The sequence below is a fragment of the Gorilla gorilla genome, chromosome X (genome assembly GCF_029281585.2).
Source record: "Gorilla gorilla gorilla isolate KB3781 chromosome X, NHGRI_mGorGor1-v2.1_pri, whole genome shotgun sequence".
Taxonomy (NCBI): Eukaryota; Metazoa; Chordata; class Mammalia; order Primates; family Hominidae; genus Gorilla; species Gorilla gorilla.
In genome coordinates, this window is record NC_073247.2 from 81,667,523 (window position 1) to 81,694,927 (window position 27,405).

General features: G+C 39.0%; 1 protein-coding gene across 5 annotated transcripts in view; it reads left to right on the forward strand.

The window, feature by feature from the left end:
• The window catches only part of EDA (ectodysplasin A), a 427,402-nt gene that overhangs the window by 243,451 nt on the left and 156,546 nt on the right, over positions 1-27,405 (forward strand). The window contains exon 2 of one of the 5 annotated variants that reach the window (XM_055376128.2): positions 9,672-10,046. The exons of the other annotated variants lie outside the window; for them this stretch is intronic. Within the exon in view, the coding sequence (XP_055232103.1) occupies positions 9,672-9,683 (12 nt within the window). The 3' untranslated portion in view covers positions 9,684-10,046. Of the gene's footprint in view, positions 1-9,671; positions 10,047-27,405 lie in introns of those variants that run through there. 5 annotated transcript variants of the gene reach the window in all.

Sequence of the window (27,405 nt, forward strand, 5' to 3'; positions counted from 1 at the left end):
TTCCTGTACACATTTCCATCTTAGCCCCTGTGAAATCTTATTTGTTTATATGTCTGACTACCCCAAATAGACTATAAACTTCTTTTGGAGGGGGTTTATAAAAGTAAAATTTATTTAGAATGACAAAGAAATTATAACAAATTATAAATTTTCAAACATTTACACCAAAACGTCACAAAATCTAGATCAAGGGTTTGTGTGTGTGTGTGTGTGTGCACGCGCGTATATAACTTTTGTAAATTTTCCTGAAGCAAATAGGATATCTTTTGAATGTTGGCACTCTCAGATGAAACTAAGTAGAGATCAGGTCTTCTCACCCTGCTCAATTTCTTCCTTCATGGCTTCTCACTGTAACTATTACTTTTATTCTCTTTTGTGCTTATGCATTTAAAATTTTCTGCATTTTATCAATATGTTCTAACTAAATTGAACCAGTTTCTATTGAAAGAGCAATGAAATAAAAGCCAATTTAATCACACATATTATAACTTATGCCAACAATGCTTTGGATGTATTCACCTATGTGTGCATCTGTTCTTTTTCAGCTCTCATTTATTTGTTGATTAGATTTAAAACCACTGTGCCTTGTGCACATTGGCATCACATCCCACTTGGAAGAGAAAAATCCTCAGTAGATATACAATGATGTAAATCTTGTGACTCTATCAAATGAACAGGTTTCAGTAACATCTTTCCACCTGTTTGGCTAGTTCCAAGAACTTTTATTTCTCCCTTTTATACAACTGGAAATGAAGGCAGAGAATGATAAATGAACTGGGTTCCTATAGTCCAACACAGTGATTCTCTCCTTGGTCCAGTGTCATCCCTATCATCTGGGAACTTAGAAATGCAGATTCCCAGCCACATCGCATATCTACTGAATCAAAAACTCTAAAATGTGGAGGGAGAGGCAGCAATATGTAATTTAACATGAAGTCGAGATGATTCTGATGCATGCTAAGTTTGAAAAGCACGGGAACTTAAAGATCCTAGTATGCTATTGATTGCCCTGTTTTCTCCTTGTTCTGAAATTAATGTATAAGGCATGTTATATCCTACAGAAAAATGCCTTAGTGGTATTCTATCATTATGCAAAACTGAAAATCAAGGGAGATCTTTGTGTGCCCTCCTTCACGGAGGGTAGGAAGTTTGGCATTATAGCAGATTATAGATCTACAGAGATGGAGTTTCCCTCTTGTTGCCCAGGATGGAGTGCAATGGCACAATCTCAGCTCACCGCAACCTCCGCTTCCTGGGTTCAAGTGATTCTCCTGCCTTAGCTTCCCAAGTAACTGGGATTACAGGCATGTGCCACCATGCCTGGCTAATATTGTATTTTTAGTAGAGGCGGGGTTTCTCCATGTTGGTCAGGCTGGTCTCGAACTCCCTACCTCAGGTGATCCACCCACCTCAGCCTCCCAAAGTGATTTTTAAAATACCCTTTTAAGTACATGGTTGAACTGGCCCAAAATTAAATAACAGCTCTAAAAGCTACAAATAATCAGACATCACAAATACAGAGCAGTAAACTAGGGGTAGTGAGCTACTATTTGGCATTTGTCTGAGAATATCTGCTGATCTCCGTTGGCCTTTAGTTCGGTTTTAATGGGCCACTCAAGTTTGGGAGCAGAAGATAAAACTAGAGACCTGAGAAAGGTGGGAGGTCAGATTGGAGAGCCCCAAATTAAGCTAAGATTTCCAAAGGGTCACAGGCATATTGGATGAACTAGGAAAAGAAATCCTTGCAGATGGAGCAATGGAAATACATGCGTGTCTCAGTCTTGGTGCTGATTGGAGTGAGAAAAAAAATTCTCCACTGAGATTTCCTAATCACAAGCGCACACTCAAAAAAAGGTTGAGACTAGAATTCCCACTGCTTGTGTGGCCTGAAAAACCCACAGAGATATCTGGAACTTTAAACATCTCCCACATTGGTACTGCTTTCCAAGCACCTCATAGATATAATGCAAATCATATTTTGAAGAATTCATTTAAACACAAGCTTCAAATAATTCCTACAGATAAAGTTCCCATGAACATGAATTCACAATAAAAAATCGCACAATTTATGAAGAAGTAAGCCATTATAAGTGACTAAGCAGAAATAAATAGCAAACTACTGGAGCAGATCTACAAATACAACAGAAATTATCAGATAACAGACTATAAAATAATTGGCATAATATAGTTAAATAAAAGAAGGCCCTGAGGTATGATGAAGGTATAGGAGACTATCAAATGTGACAGGCAAATTTGAAAAAGAACCAAGTAGAATATCTGTAAATGAAAAATATAATCATTAAAATTAGAAATTCCATAGATTAAATAGATTAGACACAGATGAAGAGAGAATGAGGAATTGAAATAAATTATACAGAATGTAACACAGAGAACAAAGAGGTGGAAAACAGGCTAGGTTAAGAAACATGGAGGATAGAATGAGAAAGGTCTACCATGTGTTTAATTGGAGTTCCAGAGAGATAAAATGGGGGAAAGGCAATATTTAAAGAGAGAATGACTGAAAATTTCCCAAAATTGATGAACAGTACCCAATTTAGGATTTTCAATAAGCTCTAAGCAAGTTAAATTAAAAATCGTAATCCAGGCTTAGACATATTGTGGTGAAAGTATGAAACACCCAAATCAGAGAAAAGCTCAACATTAGCCAGGCAAAAAAGATTATACTTAGAAGAAAGACAACTAAACTCAATAAAATGACAGCTAACTGACAGCAACAGTGGAAGCCAGAAGAAATTGTAATAGTATCTTCCATAGTCAATGACAGTAGTCAGCAAATGTTTTCTGTAAAAAGCACAATAATAATTATTTTAGGGTTTGCGGGCCATGTACAGTCTTTGTTGCATACTCCTCTGTTTGTTTTTTGTTTGTTTGTTTTTGGTTTCTTTCACAACACTTTCAAATATAAAAACAATTCTTAGCTCAAGGGTCACACCGAAACACACTGCAGGCCAGATTTGGCCTATAGGTCATAGTTTGCTTACCCTAATCTGTGAGATAATAACTGTTGTTTTGTTCATTTTATTTTATGGTCAGGGGTACATGTGCAGGTTTGTTAGGCAAACTTGTGTCATGGGGGTTTATTATATAGATTATTTCGTCACTCAGGTATTAAGCCTATTACTCAACAGTTATTTTTCCTAATCCTTTCCCTTCTCCCACCCTCCACCCTCCACCTTCCGACAGGCCCCACTGTGGTTTGTTTTGTTTTGTTTTGTTTGAGATGGAATCTCGCTCTGTCGCCCAGGCTGGAGTGCAGTGATACCATCTCAGCTCAATGCAGCCTCTGCCTCCTGGGTTCAAGCGATTCTCCAGCCTCAGCCTCCCGTGTAGCTGCGATTATAGGCACCTGCCACCATGCCCAGCTAATTTTTGTATTTTTAGTAGAGACAGGGTTTCATCATGTTGGCCAGGCTGGTCTTTAACTCCTCACCTCAGGTTATCTGCCCATCTCAGCCTCCCAAAGTGCTGGGATTACAGGCATGAGTCTCAGTGTGTATTGTTCCCCTCTATGTGTCCATGTGTTGTCATCATTTAGCTCCCAATTATAGATGAGAACATGTGATATTTTGGTTTTCTGTTCCTGCATTAGTTTGCTTAGGATAAAGGCCTCCAGCTCCATCCATTTTCCTGCAAAGGACATGATCTCATTCTTTTTATGGCTGCAAGTATTTCACGGTGTATAGATACCACATTTTCTTTATCCAGTCTATCACTGATGGACATTTAGATTGGGTCCATGTCTTTGCTGCTGTGAATAGTGCTGCAATGAACATACGCATGCATGTGTCTTTATAATAGAACAATTTATATTCCTTTGGGTATATACCCAGTAATGGGATTGCTGGGTCAAATGTATTTCTGTCTTTAGGTCTTTGAGGAATCACCACACTGTCTTCCACAATGGTTGAACTAATTTACACTCCCACCAACAGTGTATAAGCATTCCTTTTTCTCCACAACCTTGCCAGCATGTTATTTTTTTACTTTTTTACTTTTTCATGATAGCTATTCTGATTGACGTGAGATGGCATCTCATTGTGGTTTTGATTTGCATTTCCCTAATGATCAGTGATGCTGAGCTTTTTTTTTTCACATGATTTTTGGCAGTGTATATGTCTTTTGAAAAGTGTCTGTTTATATCCTTTGCCCACTCTTTCATGAAGTTGGTTGTTTTCTTATAATTTTAAGTTCCTTATAGATGCAGATATTATACCTTTGTCAGATGCATGGCTTGCAAAAAATTTCTCCCATTCCGTAGGTTGCCTGTTCACTCGGTTGATAGTTTCCTTTGCTCTGCAGAAGCTCTTAAGTTTAATTAGATCACATTTGTCAGTTTTTGCTTTTGTTCCAGTTGCTTTTGGAAAGCAAAGATTTCTTCGTTGTGAAATCTTTGCCTGTTTCTATGTCTTGAATGATATCACCTAAGTTTTCTTCCAGGGTTTGTGTAGTTTTGGGTTTTACATTTAAGTCTTTAATCCATCTTTAATTAATTTTTCTATATAGTATAAGGAAGGAGTCCAGTTTCAATCTTCTGCATATGGCTAGACAGTATTCCCAGCACCATTTATTGAATAAGGAGTCTTTTTTCCATTGCTTATTTTTGTCAGGTTTGTGGAAGACCAGATGGTTGTAGGTGTGCGGCCTTATTTCTGGGTTCTCTATTCTGTTCCATTGGTCTATATGTCTGTACTTATACCAGTACCATGCTATTTTGCTTGCTGTAGCCCCATAGTATAGTTTGAAGTCAGATAGCGTGTTACCTGCAGCTTTGTTCTTTTTGCTTAAGATTGTCTTGTCTATTCGGGGTCTTTTCTAGTTCTATCTGAATTTTAAAATAGTTTTTTTCTAGTTCTGTGAAGAATCTCAATGGTAGTTTATTTTTTTGCTCAGCATTTTATTTATTTTTTATTTATTTCAATAGGTTTTTGGGGAACAGGTGATGTTTGGTTACGTGGATAAGTCCTTTAGTGATGATTTCTGAGATTTTGGTGCACCCATCACCCAAGCAGTATACACTGCACCTTATTTGTAGTCTTTTATCCCTCACCCCTCTCCCACACTTCCCCTCAAGTCCCCAAAGTCCATTGTATCATTCATGTCTTTGCATCCTCATAGCTTAGCTCTCACTTATAAGTGAGAATATACAATGTTTGATTTTCCACTCCTGAGTTACTTCACTTAGAATGATGGTCTCCAACTCCATCCAGGTTGCTGCAAATGCCATTATTTCATTCCTTTTTATGGCTGAGTAGTATTCCATGGTGTGTGTGTGTGTGTGTGTGTGTTGCAAATTGTGCTGCTATAAACATGCATGTGTAAGGTTTTTTTTCATATAATGTCTTATTTTCCTCGAGGTAGATACCCAGTAGTGGGATTGCTGTATCAAATGGTAGATCTACTTTTAGTTCTTTAAGGAAACTCCATACTCTTTTCCATAAAGGTTATACTAATTGACATTCCCACCAGCACTGTAACAGTGTTCCCTTTTCACCACATCCACACCAACATCTATTATTTTTTGATTTTTTAATTATGGCCATTCTTGTAGTAGTGAGGTGGTATCACCTGGTGGTTTTGATTTGCATTTCCCTGATAATTTGTGATGTTGAGCATTTTTCATATGTTTGTTGGCTGTTTGTATATCTTCTTTTGATAACTGTCTATTCATGTCCTTAGCTTACTTTTTGATGCGATTATTTTTTTTTTGGAGGGGGCTGATTTGTTTGAGTTCTTTGTAGCTTCTGGACATTAGTCCTTTGTCAGATGCATAGTTTGCAAAGATTTTCTCCCACTCTGTGGGTTGTCTGTTTACTCTGCTGACTGTTCCTCTTGCCATCCAAAAGCTCTTTAGTTTAATTAAGTCCCACCTATTTAACTTTGTTTTTGTTGCATTTGCTTTTGGGTTTTTGGTCATGCAGTCTTTGCCTAAGCCAATGTCTAGAAGGGCTTTTCTGATGTTATCTTCTAGAATTTTTATAGTTTCAGGTCTTAGGTTTAAGTCCTTGATCCATCTTGAGTTGATTTTTTTGTATGAGGTGGGAGACGAGGATCCAATTTCATTTTCCAACATGTGGCTTGCCAATTATCCCAGAACCATTTGTTGAACAGGGTGTCATTTCCCTACTCTGTTTTTCTTTGCTTTGTCGAAGATCAGTTGGCTGTAAGTATTTGGCTTTATTTCTGAGTTCTCTATTCTGTTCCATTAATCTATGTGCCTATTTTTATACCAGCACCATGCTGTTTTGGTGACTGTAGCCTTATAGTTTGAAGTCCCGTATTGTGAGGCCTCCAGATGTGTTCTTTTTGCTTAGTGTTGCTTTGGCTATGCGGGCTCTTTTTTGGTTCCATATGAATTTTAGAATTGTTTTTTCTAGTTCTGTGAAAAACGATGAAGGCATTGTTATGGGAATTGCATTGAATTTGTAGATTGCTTTTGGCAGTATGGTCATTTTCACAATATTGATTCTGTCTATCAGTGAGCATTGGATGTGTTTCCATTTTGTCTATGCGGGCTCTTTTTTGGTTCTATATGAATTTTAGGATTGTTTTATCTAGTTCTGTGAAAAATGATGAAGGTATTGTTATGGGAATTGCATTGAATTTGTAGATTGCTTTTGGCAGTATGGTCATTTTCACAATATTGATTCTATCTATCGATGAGCACTGGATGTGTTTCTATTTGTTTGTGTACTATGATTTCTTTCAGCAGTGCTTTGTAGTTCTCCTTGTAGAGATCTTTCACCTCCTTGGTTAGCTGTATTCCTAGGTATTTTATTCTTTTGTGGCAATTGTGAATGAGATTGCATTCCTGATTTGGCTCTCTGCTTTCCTGTTGTTGGTGTATAGGAATGCTACTGATTTTTGTACATTGATTCTGTATCCTGGGACTTTGCCTAAGTTGTGTATCAGCTTAAGAAGCTTTTGGGCCAAGACTATAGGGTTTTCTAAATACTGGATCACGTCATCTGCACACAGGGATAGTTTGACTTTCTCTTTACCAATTTGGATGCCCTTTATTTCATTATCTTGCCTGATTGCTCTGGCCAGGACTTCTAATACTATGATGAATAGGAGTCAAGAGAGGGCATCCTTGTCTTGTGACTGTTTTCAAGGGGGATGCTTCCAGCTTTTGCCCATTAAGTATATTGGCTGTGGGTTTGCCATAGATGGCTCTTATTATTTTTAGGTATGTTTCTTCAATACCTAGTTTATTGAGTTTTTTTAAAAAACATGAAGAGGTGTTGAATTTTATTGAAAACCTTTTCTGTATCTATTGTGATAATCATGTGGGTTTTGTCTTTAGTTCTATTTATGTGATGAATCACATTCATTGATCTGTGTCTGTTGAACCAACCTTGCATCCCAGGGATAAAGTATATTTGATCGTGGTGGATAAGCTTTTTGATGTGCTGCTGGAGTTCGTTTGCTGGTATTTTGTTGAGGATTTCTGCATCAATGTTCATCAAGGATGTTGGCCTAAAGTTTTCTTTTTTTGATGTTATCTCTGTCAGGTTTTGGTATTCAGATGATGCTAGCCTTGTAGAATGAGTTAGAGAGGAATCCCTCCTCATCATTTTTTTGAAATAGTTTCAGTAGGCATGAAACCAACTCTTCTTTGTACATCTCGTAGAAACCAGCTATGAATCTCTCTGGTCCTGGGCTTTTTTTGGTTGGCAGGCTATTTATTACTGCCTCACTTATGGAGCTTGTTATTGGTCTGTTCAGGGATTCAATTTCTTCCTGGTTCAATCTTGGGAAGGTATGTGTGTCCAAGAATTTAACCATTTCTTCTAGATTTTCTAGTTTATGTGCATAGAGGTGTTCATAATATTCTTTGATGATTGTTTGTATTTCTGTGGGGTCAGTGGTAATATCCCCTTTGTCATTTCTTTTTGTGTTTATTTGAATCTTCTCTCATTTCTTCTTTATTAGTTTAGCTAGTGGTATGTCTATTTGATTAATTTTTTCAAAGAAACAGCTCCTAGATTCATTAATCTTTTAAATGGTTTTCCATGTCTCTATCTCCTTCAGTTCACCTCTGATTTTGGTTATTTCTTGTTTTCTGCTAGCTTTGGGGTTTGTTTGTTCTTGATTCTCAAGTCTTTAAGTTGTGATGTTAGGTTAACTTGAGATCTTTCTAACTTTTTGATGTGGGCATTTAGTGCTATAAATTTACCTCTTAACAGTGCCTTAGCTGTGTCCCAGAGATTCTGGTATGTTGTATCTTTGTTCTCAGTAATTTCAAAGAACTTCTTGATTTTTGCCTTAATTTCATTATTTATCCAAAAGTCATTCAGGAGCAGGTTATTCAATTTCCATGTAATTGTATGGTCTTGAGCCTTAGTTTTGATTTCTAACTTGTTTGTACTGTGGTCCAGGATATTCTTTTGTTATGATTTCGGTTCTTTGGCATTTGCTGAGGAGTGCTTTGCTTACAATTATGCAATCGATTTTAGAGTATGTGCCATGTAGTGATGAGAAGAATGCATATTCTGTTGTTTTTGGGTGGAGAGTTCTGTGGATATCTATCAGGTTCATATGATCCATTGCTGAGTTCATGTCTTGAATATCTTTGTTAATTTTGTCTCAATGATCTGTCTAATATTGTCAGTGAGGTGTTAAAGTCTCTCACTATTATTGTGTGGGTGTCTAAGTCTCTTTGAAGGTCTCTAAGAACTTGCTTTATGAATCTGGGTACTTCTGTGTTGGGTGCATATATATTTAGGATAGTTAGATCTTCTTTTTCAGTAGAACCCTTTACCATTATGTAATGCCCTTCCTTGTATTTTTTTTTTATCTTTGCTGGTTTAAAGTCTGTTTTATCAGAAATCAGGGTTGCAACAACTGTTGTTTTCTGTTTTCTCTTTGCTTGGTAGATTTTTCTCCATCCCTTTATTTTGAGCCAATGTATGCCATTGCATGTGAGATGGATCTCTTGAAGACAGCATACCAATGGATCTTGGCTCTTTATCCAGCTTGCCACTCTGTGTCTTTTAATTGGGGTGTTTGGCTCATTTACATTTAAGATTAGTATTGATATGTATGGATTTGATCCTGTCATCATGATGTTAGCTGGTTATTTTTCAGACTTGATTATGTGGTTGCTTCATAATATCACTGGTCTGTGTACTTCACTGTGTTTTTGTAGTGATTGGTAATGGTCTTTCCTTTCCATATTTAGTGCTCCCTTCAGGAGCTCTTGTAAGGCAGGTTTGGTGGTAACAAATTCCCTCAGCATTTGCTTGTCTGAAAATGATCTTATTTCTCCTTTGCTTATGAAGCTTAGTTTGGCGGGATATGAAATTATGGGTTGGAATTTATTTTCTTTAAGAGTGTTGAATATTGGCTTCCAATCTCTTCTGGCTTATAGGGTTTCTGAGATGTTCACTGGTAATCTGATGATGGGCTTCCCTGTGTAGGTGACCTGACCTTCTCTCTAGCTGCATTAAACATTTTTTCTTTCATTTCAACCTTGGAAAATCTGATGATTATGTGTCTTGGGGTCGACCTTCTCAAAGAGTATCTTCCTGGGGTTCTCTGCATTTCCTTTATTTGAATATTGGCTTCTCTAGTTAGGTTGGGGAAATTCTCATGGATGATATCCTGAAATATGTTTTCCAAGTTGGTTCTATTCTCCCCATCTCTTTCAGGGACACCAATGAGTTGTGTCTTCCCTCTGTCCACTCTCAGCACCTTCACTCTGAAGATCTGTTAAAAGCACACGAGTCGTCTCAGTCCCTCAATGGGAGCTGTTTCACCTGGCGTCATCTAGTCAGCCGTCTTCAATAATAACTGTTAAATGAACATTTATATCCACTGAAACCACTAAGTGAAATAAAGATGTGTTTAGGCAAAGAACTGAGTTTATGACTTATAGATCCTCACCAAGGAAACTTCCAAAAGATGTACTTCACAGAAGAAGAAAATGATCCCAGAAGGAAAATTTGAGATGTAAGACAGAAGAACAAGCAAAGATTGTTTAAACATGTGGGTAAATATAAACAAACATTGGCTTTATAAAACAATAATAATGTCTAATTTGTAAGTTAAAGAAAAACTATATAGAAAGAAAATACCAGACAATAACATGATACAAACCAGCAGGGGATGATCCAAGTTCAGGAAAAGATTGTTCATGAATATACTAACCTTAAAACTTAAATATACATGCTATAAATTCTAGGGTGAACAATAAAATAGTAGAAATAGAGTAGATAGCTTTCAAAGTAATAGGAGTGAAGGGGATCCTCAATCCATAACAGTGGGGAAAAAGGAATATGAAAAGAAATATAGAAAAAGTGGGAGAAATACAAAGCACAAAATGAGCTGGTATGTATATAATCACAGTAGATGTAAATGGACTAAATTCTCTGGTTAAAATACAAAAATTATCACACTTACAAAATAAATTTAGGCATATGCTCTCTATAAGACACTCATCTAAAGCATAAGAACACAGGAAGATTAAAACCCAAAGAATAAAAGACAAATACTAACAAAAAACTGAGATACTACATTACTATCAGACAAAATAGAACTTAAGGCAAAAAGAATAAAGTAGGTTTCTACTTAAACATGGTAAATTAACCACGTTTCTGTCATTTAGTAGGAGTTTCTGAAATATGTGAGATAAAAATGATAAGAATCCATGAGGACAAAGAGAACAGGAGAAGAAACTTCAATTCATGAGACAGTTTAATACATATTGAAGAGAATAGGTAGAAGATAGATGACAGCAAGTATTAGTTATCTACGGCTGCATAACAAATTACTCCAAAACTTAGTGGCTTAAAATAACAAGTACTTATCTCACACCATTCCTGAGAGTTAGGAATCTGGAAGTAATTTACTTGGGGATTCCTGGCTCAAAATTTCTCATGAGGTTGCTGTTAGGAAGACTACAGTCATCTGAAGATTTGACTCGGGCTAGAGGATATGCTTCCAAAATGGCTCACTCACATGGCTATTCGCAGGAGTCCTCAGTTCTCCACCACATGGGCCTCTCCACAGGTTGCTTGAGTACCATTATGACATGTTACCTGTCTTCCTCCAGAGCAAGTGATCCAAAAGATAAATGATGAAGACACAGTAGTACCTTTTATGATTTAGTCTCCAAAGTTGCATACCATCATTTCTGCTTTATTCTGTTCATTAGAAGCAAGGCATTAAGTCCAGCTCACATTCAAGAGGGAAATTAGGTTTTATTTATTGAAGGAAGGAATATTTTTAAAAAGTTGTGAACATACATATTTTCTTGAGACAGAGTCTCACTTTGTCACCCATGCTGGAGTGCAGTGGCATGATCATGGCTCACTGCAGTCTCAACCTCCTGGGCTCAGGTGCTCCTACTGCTTCAGCCTCCCCAGTAGCTAGGACTACAGTCATGTGCCACCATACCCAGCTATTTTATTTTATTTTATTTTTTGTAGAATCAGAATCTCTCTATGTTGCCCAGTCTAGTCAAACTTCTGGCCTGAGCAAACCCCTCTCCTCGGCCTCCCACAGTCCTGTGATTACAGGTATGAGCCACTGTGCCTGGCCAAGAACATATTTTAAAACAACCACTGAGTGGCAACTGAGTAAAGTAGAGTAACTACAACACAAATGCCTGCATAATGTGGTACTTACTAGAAGGAGCCAATTGGCCCTGTATAACCCGTGAGAGATTTGTAACTTTTAAGCACTGAATCCAACAAGAAGCCAGGAAAATATGCAGGGCTGAAAACAATAGCCTTGACTAAAAATCCATATAGGAAATAGTTGGACTCTCAGATCCCCTCACTCTAACACACACCGCAACAGCACCACCACTAGGAAAGAAAATAGATCTTTATTTTCTGAAAAAAAAAATAGATGAATATCTCTGTGGTAAAATTAGTAGATGGTAAACCAGGGGATACTGTCCTGCCCTCAAATTGGTATCCAGTGAATTGTGTGCCTCCATCCTCTCTCTTGCCTCTCCTGCACAGTAAGGAAATACAGGATTCTTAAGAAATCAAATGGCCAGAGAAAGGACCTCCAGATACTGATATTTGAGACTCCCCTAAACAAATAATCACCTTGCCTTCAATGACCCTACCATATGGTCTACCCATTGACAAGCTCCAATCATGTGCACACAACTTTCAGTGAGTTTTTTATTGATTCATTTTTTAACATGAACATGTAGGCAAGGATTACTACATAGCTGAGGAAGCCTCAAACATTGAAGATAGGGTAAACAACAGCCAAACAGAAAAGAAGAACTTGAAAAAAATAGACAATAAAGCAAACAGAAGAAAAGTGTATATATATATATATATATATATGTATATATATGTGTGTATATATATACACATATATGTATATATGTGTATATATATGTGTGTATTTATATGTGTATATATATATGTATTTACACATATACATATGTATGTATATGTATGTGCATCTACAGGTGTATGTATGTGTGGGCATATATGTATATACATACATATGTGTATGTATATGTGTGTGTGTATATATAGTGTGCAAAGTGAGAGAGGGAATAGTTGTGTACTAGCTTAAATATTGCACCATTTTGTATTTTGAGATGGTTGAAATGGAACCAAGCACTAAAATTTGAAATGATCTTATACACATGCAAAAACTGGCAGCTTTTCACATGTGGCATTATATTGACATTTTACTTGACTTCCTAAGCCACTAGTGAATTAACCTGGCTTCTTTGTATTCATTATTTTAAAGAATGTATTCATTTGTTTTTACATACTAATGTTAGAAGTAGGTGCTGGGGTAGAGCTAACTTAATTGCTCTCTCTCTCTCTCAGTGTTGTTATTCTTTTTTAAAATGTTTGTTTTATAGAAGCACAATTTACATACAGCAAATGTTGCCTTTTAAATTTTTAATTTTAAAATTGTACTATTCTGACACAACCAAGGACCCTCACAGAGTCCACTTCACTCCCCTGCTAACTCCACTGGAGCAGGTGCTGGTACTCACAGCTGCAAGACCTGAAGATGGATCACACCTGAAAATTGATGCACTCTTTGCAGACACTCCCTAGTACCAGCCCAGAGCCCATTAGCTCCACTGGGTGGCTGGACCCAGAAGAGAAATAACAGCCACTACAGTTCAGCTCTCAGGAAGCCCCATTCCTAGGGGACAGGGAGAACGCCACATCAAGGGAGCACCTCGTAGGACAAAAGAATCTGAACCATAGCCCTTGAATCCCAGATCTTCCCTCTGACATAGTCTACCCAAATGAGAAGGAACCAGAAAAACAATTCTGGTAATAGGACAAAACAATGTTCTTTAACACCCCCAGAAGATCATACCAGCTCACAAGCAGTGGATCCAAACCAAGATGAAATCTCTGAATTGCCAGAAAAATAATTCAGAAGGTCAATTATTAAGCTAATCAAGGAGGCACCAGAAAAAAGTGAAGTCCAACTTAAATCAAAAACATGGCCAGGCACAGTGGCTCATGCCTGTAATCCCAGCACTTTGGGAGGCTGAGGCGGGTGGATCACTTGAGGTCAGGAGTTCAAGAACAGCCTGGCCAACATGGCAAAATCCCACCTCTACTAAAATTACAAAAATTAGCCAGGCATGGTAGTGCATGCCTGTAATACCAGCTACTCGGGAGGCTGAGGTATGAGAACTGCTTGAACCTGGGAGGTGGAGGTTGCAGTGAGTCGAGATCGCCACTGCACTCCAGCCTGGGTGACAGAGCAAGACTCCATCTTGAAATAAAAAACATGATACAGGATATGAAAGAAAAATTCTTCAGTGAAATAGATAGCATAAATAAAAAACAATCACAACTTCTGGAAATCAAGGACACAGAGAAATGCAAAATGCACTGGAAAGTCTCAGCAATAGAATCAAACAAGCATAAAAAAGAACTTCAGAGCTTGAAGACAAGGCTTTCAAATTAACCCACTCCATCAAAGACAAAGAAAAACGAATTTAGAAAATGAATAAAGCCTCTGTATTAGTCAGGGTTCTCTTAGAAAGACAGAACTAATAGGGTATATATATAAAGTTTATACTTAATAAACTCCCATATATATACATAAATATATATGTATATATAGTGGGATCACAAGGTCCCACAATAGGTTATTTGCAAGCTGAGAAGCAAGAAGAGCCAGTCTGAGTCCCAAAACTGAAGAACTTGGAGTCCAATGTTTGAGGACAGGAAGCATCCAGCACGAGAGAAAGATGTAGACTGGGAGGCTACGCCTGTCTCTTCTTTTCACATTTTCCTGCCTGCTTTATATTCACTGGAAGCTGATTAGATTGTGCCCACCAGATTAAGGGTGGATTTGCCTTCCCCAGCCCACTGACTCAAATGTTAATCTCTTTTGGCAACACCCACACAGACACACCCAAGATTAATCCTTTGTATCCCTCAATCCAATCAAGTTGACACTTAGTATTAACCATCACAAGTCCACCCCTTGTCAACTTGAACCCATACACATCTCCTGAGATCATTCATAATCTTCAAATAAAGACAATGAGGTCATAATTACACCTAACATAATACAACTATCCTTCGTACAACTGGAATTGCACCAATCCCCAACTCAAATACTATTAAATAAAGTTAACACTTAAATGCTGATACGAAGTCAGTAAGTCTTACGTCACATGATAAAGGAAAAGGAAATAAGATGAAGATATTTTCTTAGTACAAGTATATAAATGCACCAACATGTTTTTGACAAAAGAAGTAGGAAATATTCATGACAGTTACAGTCCTCGTTTCTGCAGCTGGTCACGTGGTCGTAGCTGGTATTGATGACTACCTTCTTCTACTACCCATTCTGTATTCTCTTTGCCTTCAGCAAGCACCTCAGCAGGTCATGGCTTTTTTCCTGGTGGAGTGACTCAAACCTTCATTCCTGGAGGGTCTGGGTCATTCATAGTCCTGCCTGGATTGGGATGTTGTAGTTTCCCATTGACCTTAATCACAAGGTATGGTAATGCTAAGAGACGCCCTAATGGATCTCCTGTATTCCATGCATACTCTTCCTTACCATCCTTGTGGAGTAGTAGACTTATTTCATGCTGATAGCCTGGGTCAATCACCCCAGCCAACACTGTAACTCCCCTTTTACCCTGTTGACTTAAGATTAGGAGGAGCCTAAAGTGTCCAGGTGGCAATCTTAACTTCCAGTTTAATGGAATCATTGTTGTGTCTCCTGGTGGCAGCGTTCTTCCCTCTAGAACTAAGACCTCTAGGCCAGCAGAACGTAATGTTGCGGGAACAGGAGGCAACAATTTTGCTAGTGGATCACTAGGGGTGATGGTAAGTGGTGCCACTTCCACTTCCATCTCTTGATTCCTGGACCTGTGAATTCTGGCTATGGGAGAAATAGTACCATATATTGGATGCTGATTCAGAGCATACACGGCCTTATGGAGAACTTTGCCCCAGCCTGGCACAGTGTTGTCACCTAGTTGGCATTGTAATTGTGACTTCAAAAGGCCATTCCACCGTTCTGTCAATCCAGCTGCTTCAGGGTGATGGGAAACATGGTAAGACCAGTGAATTCCATGAGCATGAGCCTACTGCCGCACTTCTTTAGCCATAAAGTGAGTGCCTCGGTTAGAGGCAATGCTGTGTGGAATACTGTGATGGTGGATAAGGCATTCCGTTAGTCTACGGTTGGTAGTCTTGGCAGAAGCATTGTGTGGAGGATAGGTAAACCCATATCTGGAGTAAGTGCCTATTCCAGTGAGGACAAACCTCTGCCCTTTCCATAATGGAAGAGGTCCAATATAATCAACCTGCCGCCAGGTGGCTAGCTGATCACCCCAAAGAATGGTGCTATATCGAGGGCTCAGCGTTGGTCTCTGCTGCTGTCAAATTGAGCACTCAGCAGTGGCTGTAGCCAGGTCAGCCTTGGTGGATGGAAGTCCATGTTGCTGAACCCATGCATAACCTCCATCCCTGCCACCATGGCCACTTTGTTCATGGGCCCATTGGGTGGTGACAGGGGTGGCTGGGAAAAGAGGCTGAGTGGTGTACACAGAATGAGTCATCCTATTCACTTGATTATTAAACTCCTTCTCCACTGAGGTCACCTGTTGGTGAGCATTCACATAGGATACAAATATCTTCATAGTTTTTGACCACTCAGAGAGGTCCATTGGCCTACCTCTTCCCCAAATTTCTTTGTCACCAATTTTCCAATCATGCTTCTTCCAAGTCCCTGACCATCCAGCCAAACCATTAGCTACAGCCCACAAATCAGTGTATAATAGCACATCTGGCCATTTCTCCTTCATGCAAAGTGCACAACTAGCATTGCTCGAAGTTCTACCCACTGGGATGATTTCCCTTCACCACTGTCCTTCAGGGATGTGCTAGAAAGGAGCTGTAGTGCTCTAGCTTCCACTTTCAGGTGGTGCCTGCATATCATGCAGAACCATCTGTGAACAGGCTGTAATCTTCTCTTCCTCTGTCAACTGATCATAGGGAACTCCTCATGAGGCCATTGGTGCAGGCTGGGGGAGAGAAGGTAGGGTGGCAGGAGTGGAGACCATGGGCATTTGAGCCACTTCCTCATGTAACTTACTTGTGCCTTCAGGACCTGCTTGACCCCAATCACGTATATACCACTTCCATTTAATGATGGAATGCTGCTGTGCATGACCCACTTTATGGCTAGATGGGTCAGAAAGCACCCAGTTCATGATAGGCAGTTCAGGTCTCATGGTGACTTGATAACCCATAGTCAAACTGGAAAATCCCAGTCTCTCTGGCCAAGAGCTGTCTCTCAAAAGGAGAGTAGTTATCTGCAGAAGATGGCAGGGCCTTGCTCCAAAATCATAGAGGCCTCCATTGTGATTCACCTGTGAGAGCCCGCCAAAGGCTCCAAACAGCATCCCTACCAGCCACTGACACTTCAAGCACCATTGAATCTGCTGGGTCATATGGTCCAAGTGGCAGAGCAGCTTGCACAGCAGCCTAGACCTGTTGCAGAATCTTCTCCTCTTCTGAACTTCACTCAAAACTGGCAGCCTTTCGGGTCACTTGATAAATAGGCCATTGTAATACACTCAAATGAGGAATGTGTTGCCTCCAAAATCCAAATAAGACCACTAGGCACTGTGCCTCTTTCATGGTTGTAGGAGGGGCCAAATGCAGCAACTTATCCTTTACCTTAGAAGGAATATCTTGACAGGCCCCACACCACTGGACCCCTAGAAATTTTACTGAGGTAGAAGGTTCCTGAGTTTTAGTTGAATATATTTCCCATCCTCTGGCATGCAAATTTCTCACCAATAAGTCCAGTGTGTTTGCTACTTCTTGCTCACTGGTTCAAATCAGCAAAATGTCATCAATGTAATGGACCAGTATGATATCTTGCAGAAGAGAAAAGCGATCGGGGTCTCTCCAAATAAGATTATGACACAAAGCCAGAGAGGTAATATACTCCTGAGGTAGGATAGTAAAGTATATTGCCGGCCTTGCCAGCTGAAGGCAAATTGCTTCTGGTGGGCCTTATGGACAGGAATGGAAAAAAGGGCATTTTCCAAGTCAATGGCTGCATACCAGGTACTGGTAGATGTGTTAATTTGCTCGAGCAATGAAACCACATCTGGTACAACAGCTGCAGTTGGAGTCACCACTTGGTTAAGCTTATGATAATCCACTGTCATTCTGCAAGATCCATCTGTCTTCTGCACAGGCCAAATGGGAGAGTTGAATGGGGATGTGGTGGGAATCACCACCCCTGTGTCTTTCAAGACCTTGATGGTGGCACTAATCTCTGCAATCCTGCCACTGATGCAATATTGTTTTTGATTTACTATTCGTCTAGGTAGAGGCAGCTCTAATGGCTTCCATTTGGCCTTTCTCACCATAGTAGCCCTCACCTTACTAGTCAGGGAGCCAATGTGAGGGTTCTGCCAGCTGCTAAGTATGTCTATGCCAATTATGCATTCTGGCACTGAGGAAATGACCACAGGATGAGTCTGGGGACCCACTGGACCCACTATAAGTCTGACCTGAGCTAAAACTCCATTGATTACCTGACCTCCATAAGCCCCTACTTGACGTTTTGGGTCCCCTGGAATCAAGGTCAGCTCAGAGCCAGTGTCCAGTAGTCCCCAAAATGTCTGATCATTTCCCTTTCCCCAGTGCACAGTTAGCCTAGTAAAAGGCCGGAGGTCTCCTTGGGGAAGGATAGGAGAAAGATTCACTGCATAAATTGTCAGTAATATAGTGGGGTCCTTCCTCAAGGGGACCCAGCCTCCCCTTCATTCAAGGGGTTCTGGGTCTGTAAACGGGCTCAAGTCTGGAAATTGATTGAGGGGCCGTGATTCAAATTAGTTTTTTGTCCATTTGACCTAGAAGTTTTCTGTTTGTGTAATTTAAGTAGGAATGCAGTAGGCTTCCTATCAATTTCACTTCTAGGAACACCATGATTAATTAGCCAATGTCAGAGCTCTCCACTAGTCAGACTATTCTGATTGTTGCTTTGCCTCTGCTGTCTGTTATGGTAGCCATGCCCACCTTGCCTTTGATGGTTGAGTGCTGTCACGTGGCCCCTGCCACCTCGGGATCCAATTATTCCCATTGTATTTGAATTTTGTAGTTGAGTGACTATGGTTCCCACCGTTAGATCTGACATACAGAGAAGAGCAATTACAGGGCTATTCAAAGATGCAGGTGCTGCCCTCACAAATCTATTTTGCAAGGCATCAGTCAAGGGTATAGCTTCTGGACCCTCCCAGCTGGGATGAGTAAGTCTAAAGTAACTAATCCACTCCACCATCCCAATCTCCCTAAGCCTTTGGATCCCTTCCTCTACATTAAACCAAGAAAGATCAGGCATTTCCAGTTCACTCATGGTGGGCCATCTTTTAATCCATATTTCAGCTAACCAAGCAAATAAACTATTATAACCTTTTTTAACTCCCTGAGCTGCAACATTAAAAGCAGAGTCCCTACTTAGTGGGCCCAAATCAATAAATTCAGCCTGATCCAACTCTATGTTTCTTCCACCGTTATCTGATACCCTTAATATCTATTCCCATGCTTGTTCTCCAGGTTTCTGTTTATATTAATTAGAGAACTCAAACAGTTCTTTTCCAGTGTAGTGCACCTCCTCATGGGTCACACTCTCAAACTTACCTCTAGGGGCCCGCCAGGAGTTTAGTCTAGTTATAGGTCTAGAGGCAAACAGAGATGTTGGGGGTGGTTTCTGAGGAGAATCAACATTATCTTGCCTGGCAACTGCCTCAGGGGAGGCCATTACTGTTGCCTCAGGCAGTGCAGGGTTTATCTCCTCAAAGGTGGACAAGCTGATGGCAGCATAGGTCAGGGAGGGGACGTTGCCACTACTAGGGATGGGGAAACTGTTCCTTCTTGCAAAAAAGGTTCATCAGAGTTTGCAAACTCGGTGTGCCCAGCTTCATCAGGGTCCTCCCACGCATCCCCATTCCAGGTTGCAGGGTCCCATTTTTTTTCCAATCAATGCCCTCATTTTAACAGTAGATACTTGGCAAGGCTGTGCATGCATCTTTCATTGTAGGTCAACCACTCGTATAATAAGAGCTTGTGTCTGTTTTTCCACAGTTTCAGCTCTTTCTCTGCAGGAGATAAGACTCTCACTCAGGGCAATGTTAGCAGATTTGAGGCTCAGTATCTGCTTCTGAAGTCAGGCGACAGAATCCCTGAGTTCATTTTCTTTCATCACTTTTTCCACTGAACTTAGGAGCAACCAACCAGCTTCATTATGTTCCTTGGTTCTCCACATATGGTCAAAGGTATTATGTATAGAGTCATTGAGCTCCTTGCCTCTCATGAGTGGTGAATCAGAAGTGTCAAATCATTTATTTTGCATAACTCTCTAAACAGTTTCTGCCAAGGACTATCAATGTTCTCCATACTATTAGAAGTAGAGTCCTTAGCATTTTTGAGTCTAATCATATTAAGCAGCCAACTCCAGAAACCCCAAAACCAACAAAAGAACTCCATGCTTAATATTCTGTTTCTCTAGAAACACTCCTGGTACCAAAATCTGTATTAGTTATGGTTCTTTCAGAGGGACAGAACTAACAGTATGCATATATAAAGGGGAATTTATTGAGTATTAACTTATACAATCCCAAGGTCCCACAATAGGCTGTCTGCAAACTGAGGAGTAAGGAGAGCCAGCCTGAGTCCCAAAACGGAAGAACTTGGAACTTGGAGTCCAGTGTTCGAGGGCAGGAAGCATCCAGCATGAGAGGAAGATGTAGACTAGGAGGCTAGGCCCGTCTCTCCTTTTCACATTTTTCTGCCTGCTTTATATTCACTGGAAGCTGATTAGATTGCCCACTGGATTAAGGGTGGATCTGCCTTCCCCAGCATACTGACTCAAATATTAATCTCTTTTGGCAACACCCACACAGACACACCCAGGATTAATACTTTGTGTCCCTCAATCCAACCAAGTTGGCACTCAGTATTAACCATCACATCTTCCAAGAACTTTGGGACTATGTTAAACATCCAAACCTAAGAATAACTGGCTTTCTGAGGAAGAAGAGAAACCTAAAAGTTTGGAAAAGATATTTGAGGAAATAATCGAGGAAAACTTCCCTGGCCTTGCTAGAGAGCTAGACATCCAAATACAAGAAGCTCAAAGAACACCTGGGAAATTCATCACAAAAAGATCATCACCTAGGTACATAGTCATCAGGTTATCTAAAGTCAAGACATAGGAAGGAATCTTAAGAGCTGTGAGACAAAAACATCAGGAAACTTATAAAGGAAAACCTATCAGATTAACAGCAGATGTCTCAACAGAAACCCTACAAGGTAGAGGGGATTGGGGTCCTGTTTTTAGCCTCCTTAAACAAAACAATTATCAATGAAGAATTTTGTATCCAGTGAAACTAAGCTTCATAAATGAAGGAAAGATACAATCTTTTCCAGACAAACAAATGCTGAGAGAATTTGCCACAACCAAGCTGGCACTACAAGAACTGCTAAAAGGAGCTCTAAATCTTGAAAAAAATTCTCAAAATACACCAAAATAGAACCTCCTTAAAGCATAAATCTCACAGGACCTATATAACAATAAAACAAACAAAAAAACAAGGTATTCAAGCAACAAATAGCATGATGTATAGAATAGTACCTTACATCTCAATACTAACTTTGAATGTGAATGGCCTAAATCCTCCACTTAAAAGATATAGAATGGCAGAATGGATAAGAATTCACCAACCAAGTTTCTACTGTCTTCAGGAGACTCGCCTAACACATAAGGACTCACATGAACTTAGATAAAGGGGTGGGAAAACATAATCCATGCAAATGGACACCAAAAGCAAGCTGGAGTAGCTATACTAATAACAGACAAAACAAACTTTAGAGCAACAGCAGTTTAAAAAGACAGAGCAACATTATATGATGATAGAAGGACTAGTCCAACAGGAAAATATCACAATTGTAAATATATATGCACCTAACACTGGAGCTCCAAAATTTATAAAACAATTACTACTAGACCTGAGAAATGAGATACACAGCAACATGATAATAGCGAGGGACTTTAATACCCTACTGACAGCACTAGACAGGTCATCAAGACAGAAAGTCAACAAAGAAATAATGGACTTAAAATATGCCGTACACAAATAGACTTAACAGATATATACAGAACATTCTACCCAACAACTGCAGAATATATATTCTATTCCTCAGCACATGGAACATTCTCCAAGATAGACCATATGATAGGCCAAAAAAAACTCAACAAACTTAAGAAAATTGAAATTATAGCAAGTACTTTCTCAGACCATAGTGGAATAAAATTGGAAAGCAACTCCAAAAGCAACCCTCAAAACCATGCAAATACATGGAAATTAAGTAACCTGCTCCTGAGTGATCATTGGGTTAAGAACGAAATTAAAATGGAAATTTAAAAATTCTTTACGCTAAACAATAATAGTGACACAACCTATCAAAACCCCTGGGATAGATCAAAAGCAGTGCTAAGAGGAAAGTTCATAACATTAAATGCCTACATCAAAAAGTCTGAAAGAATACAAATAGACAATCTAAGGTCACACCTCACAGAACTGGAGAAGCAAGAACAATCCAAACCCAAATCCAGCAAAAGAAAAGAAATAACAAAGATTAGAGCAGAACTAAATGAAATTGAAACAAACAAAAAAAAATACAAAAGATAAATGAAACAAAAAGCTGGTTCTTTGAAAACATAAATAAAATTGATAGACCATTAGTGAGATTAACCGAGAGGAGAGAAGATCCAGAGAAGCTCAATTAGAAATGAAATGGGAAATATTACAACTGATACCACAGAAATACAAAATATCATTCAAGGCTACTATGAACACCTTTATGTGCATAAACTAGAAAACCTAGAGGAGATGGATAAATTCTAAGAGAGAATTGAAATGGTAATTTAAAAATTGCCAACAAGCAAAGAATCCGGGATCATAAAGATTCACAGCTGAATTCTATCAGACAGTCAAAGAAGAATTGGTACTAATCCTATGGAAACTATTCCAAAAGATAGAGAAAGAGGGAATCCTCTCTGAATGATTCTATGAAGCCAGTATCACCCTAATGCCAAAGCCAGCAAAGGACATAACAAAACAAGAAAACTACAGACCAATATCCCTGATAGATGCAAAAATCCTCAACAAAATACTAGCAAACCGAATCCAACAGAATATCAAAAAGATAATCCATCATGCTCAAGGTGGTTTCATACAAGGGTTGCAGGGCTGGTTTAACATATGTAAGTCACCGGGCACGGTAGCTCACGCCTGTAATCCCAACACTTTGGGAGGCCGAGGCAGGCGGATCACCTGAGGTCGGAAGTTCAAGACCAGCCTGACCAACATGGAGAAACCCCGTCTCTACTAAAAATACAAAAAGTTAGCTGGACGTGGTGACACATGCCTGTAATCCCAGCTACTCAGGAGGCTGAGGCAGGAGAATCACGTGAACCCAGGAGGCAGAGGTTGTGGTGACCTGAGATTGTGCCATTGCACTCCAGCCTGGGCAAAAAGAGCGAAACTCTGCCTCAAGAAGAAAAAAAAAGGAAAAGGAAAAAAAAGTAAGTCAATTAATGTGATACACCACATAAACAGAATTAAAAACAAAAATCACACGATCATCTCAATAGATGCAGAAAAAGCATTTGACAAAATCCATCATCCCTTTATGTTTAAAACCCTCAGCAAAATCAGCATACAAGGGACATACCTTAAGATAATAAGGGCTATCTATGACATACCCACAGCCAACATTATACTGAATGGGGAAAAGTTGAAAGCGTTCTTCCTGAGAACTGAAACAAGACGAGGATGCCCACTTTCACCATTTCTATTCAACATAGTACTGGAAGTCCTAGCCAGAGCAATCAGACAAGAGAAAGAAAGAACGGGCATCCAGATTCGTAGAGAGGATGTCACTGTTTACTGATTATATGGTCATATACCTAGAAAACCCTAAAGACTCATCCAAAAACCTCCTAGAACTGGTAAATTAATTCAGCAAAGTTTCAGAATACAAAATTAATGTACACAAATCAGTAGGTCTGCTATACACCAACAGCAGCCAAGCTGAGAATCTAATCAAGAACTCAACCCCTTTCACAATAGCTGCAAAAAAATAAAATACTTAGGAATATAACTAACCAAGCAAATGAAAGACCTCTATGAGGAAAACTACAAAACACTGCTGAATGAAACAATAAATGGCACAAACAAATGGTAACACATTCCATGCTCATGGATGGGTAGAATTAATATTACAAAAATAACCATACTGCCAAAAGCAATCTACAAGTTCAATTCTCATCACAATACCATCATTATTCTTCATATAACTAGAAAAAACAATCCTAAAATTCATATGGAAGCAAAAAAGAGCCCACACAGCCAAAGCAAGATGAAGCAAAAAGAACAAATCAGGAGGCCTCACAATACCTGACTTTGAACTATACTATAAGGCTATAGTCACCAAAACAGCATGGTGCTGATATAAAAATAGGCACATAGATCAGCAGAACAGAATAGAGAACCCAGAAATAAAGTCAAACACTTAGAGCCAACTGATCTTCAACAAAGCAAACAAAAACATAAAGTGGGGAAAGAACACCCTATTCAACAAATGCTGCTGGGATAATTGGCAGGCCACATGTAGGAGAATGAAACTGGATCCTCATCTCTCACTTTATACAAAAAATCAACTCAAGATGGATCAAGGACTTAGAAATCTAAGACCTGAAACTATAAAAATTCTAGAAGATAACATCAGAAAAACCCTTCTAGACATTGGCTTAGGCAAATGCTTCATGACCAAAAACCTAAAAGCAAATGCAACAAAAACAAAGATAAATAAGTGGGACTTAATTAAACTAAAGAGCTTTTGCATGGCAAAAAGAACAGTCAGCAGAGTAAACAGACAACCCACAGAGAGGAAGAAAATCTTTACAAACTATGCATCTGACAAAGGACTAATATCCAGAATCTATAAAGAACTCAAACACATCAGCCCCCCAAAAAACCAAAGAATCCCATCAAAACATAGGCTAAGGACATGAATAGACAGTTCTCAAAAGAAGATATATATAGACAGCCAACAAACATATGAAAAATGCTCAACATCACAAATTATCAGGAAAATGCAAACCAAAACCACGTGATACCACCTTACTGCTACAAAAATGGCCATAATCAAAAAATAAGAGATATTGGCATGGACATGGTGAAAAAGGAACACTTTTGCACTGCTGGTGGGAATGTAAACTAGCACAACCGCTATGAAATACAGTGTGGGGACTCCTTAAAGAACTAAAAGTAGATCTACCATTTGATCCAGCAATCCCACTACTATGTATCTACCCAGAGGAAAATAAGTCATTAAGCAAAAAAGATGCCTGCACACGCATGTTTATAGCAACACAATTTGCAGTTCCAAAAATATGGAACCAGCCCAAATGCCCATCAGTTAACAAGTGGATAAAGAAACTGTGGCATATATATGTATGGTGAGGTATAAAGGATTACACATTGAGTACAATGTACACTGCTCAGGTGATGGGTGCACAAAAATCTTAGAAATCACCATTGAAGAATTTAATAATAAGAATAAAATATAAGAATAAAATAAAAGAATAAAATAAAAATAATAAAATAAAAAAGAATAAAAATAAGAAATGTTTAAAAATTATACTATTCTGAGAGTTTGGGCAAATACATACAGCCATGTAACCATCACTTCAATCATCATATAAAACCATTGATCATCTTCCTAATTATCCCAGAGATCTTTTTATAGTCAACCCTTACCCTTGCCCTCAGCTCTTGGTAACTACTTGTCTGTTTCCTTTCCCTATAGTTTTGCCTTTTCTAGAACATCCTAAAAATGCAACCATGGAATATGTAGGTTTTTGCATCCGGCCTTTTTTCATTTAGCACAATGCATTTGAGGTTTGTCTGTGCTGTTGTACATTAGCTTTCTATGCCTTTTCGTTGCTTAATAAGATTACATTTTATGGACATGATATAGTTTATCCATTCACAGGTTGAAGGACATTTAGATTGTTTCCAGTTTTTATGATTATGAAAAAAACTGTTATAAACATTTATTTATGGGGTTTTGTATAAACATAACATCATTTCTCTTTTTTAAATATATAGGAGTAGCACTACTGGGTTGTATGAAGAATGTGTATTTAACTTTAGAAGAAAATGCCAAACTGTTTTCCAAAATGACCATACCACTAGACCCAGCAGGGTGGCTCCTGCCTATAATCCCAGCACTTTGGGAGACCAAGGTGGGAGGATGGCTTGAGGCCAGGAGTCTGAGACCAGCCTGAGCCCATCTCTGTGAATATATATTTTTTAAATTAGCCAGGCATGATGGTACACACCTGTAGTCCCAGCTACTTAGAAGGCTGAGGCAGGACAACTTGAGTCCAAGAGTTGGAGGCTGCAGTGAACTATGATCATACCACTGTATTCCAGCCTAGGCGACAGAGACCCTGAGTAAAAAAAATGACCATACCATTTTGCATACCCTTGAGCAATATATGAGAGTTCCTGTTACCATCTCTTCGTACTGTTCATTTTTAAAATTATTATCTCAGACATCCTAATAAGCATATAGCAAAATTCCATTGAAATTTAGATTTCTTTAATGATTAATAAAGTTGAATATCTTTTATAATGTAGTAAAGTGTCAGTTTAAACCTGTTACCCGTTTTTTCTTTCTTTTGTTTTTTTATTATGACTTTTGAGAGTCCTTTATATTTTTTGTATAGAAGTTCTTTATAAGACATGTGATTTGTAAATATTTTTTCTCAGTCTGTGACTTGTCTTATTGCTTTCTTACCAGTGTCTTTCACACAGCAGAAATTTTGAAGTCCAATTTATCAAGTTTGTTCTATTATAGATTGTGCTTTTGGTGTCATATCTAAGAAATCTCTCCCAAACCCAAGGTTACAGAGATTTTCTCTTATTTTTCCTTCTGGATATTTTATAGGTATTACATTTATATCTTTGATTTATTTTGGGTTAATTTTTGTATATGGTGCAAAGAATGAGCTGAGGTTCATCTTTTTTGCATATAGATAACAGTTGTTCAAGCACCATTTGTTGAGACTATTCTTTCCCTATTGAATTACTTTGACATCTTTGTCAAAAAGCAATTGACCATATATGTGTAGGTCTATTTCTGGATGCTCTCTTTGTTCCCTTGATCTATGTGTTCATTCTGTTGCCAGTAACACAGACTTGATTCTCTCCTCTAACTTTGTTCTTTTTCTTTTTTTTTTTTTGAAAAGATACAAAGTTTTATTAAACAAACCTGGAATCAACAGTATTATTACATAAATTAGACAGCAGTAACATTTTCCTAGGGCATATGTACAAATCACAGTGATTTCCATTGTGCAACAAACAGACAGGATTAAAAATAGGCACTCCCCTCCCCGACCCCCCGTGAGAAGGCGGGGTCACCCCGCAGGGTTCCCAGTTATGGCTCGCCAAGGGGTGCACAAACCTGCAAAGGCACTTTGCTTGTGTGCGCAGCATCCGGCGGCAGTTACAGGGGCCCCAGAAGCACGTTGGCAACATGGTGAGGCTGCCCAGTGTTCAGCGCAAAAAAAGAATTCAGCTACGACAGCTGAGCAGAGCTCAACAGCCATCTCAGAGGACAAGGACTGTGGAAAGGCTTCAAATCTCATCCACTAAAACACAATTGCAATGCCATTTACATGCAGAACAGACGTCTCCACCATGGAAGATCAAACTAAGCCTGAACAGAACTTCCCAACACATGATAATTTACAGAAAACCATGACAGAGCATCCCTGCTATTAGGAAGGACTGTTCTGCGGGGTGCAAGGCCA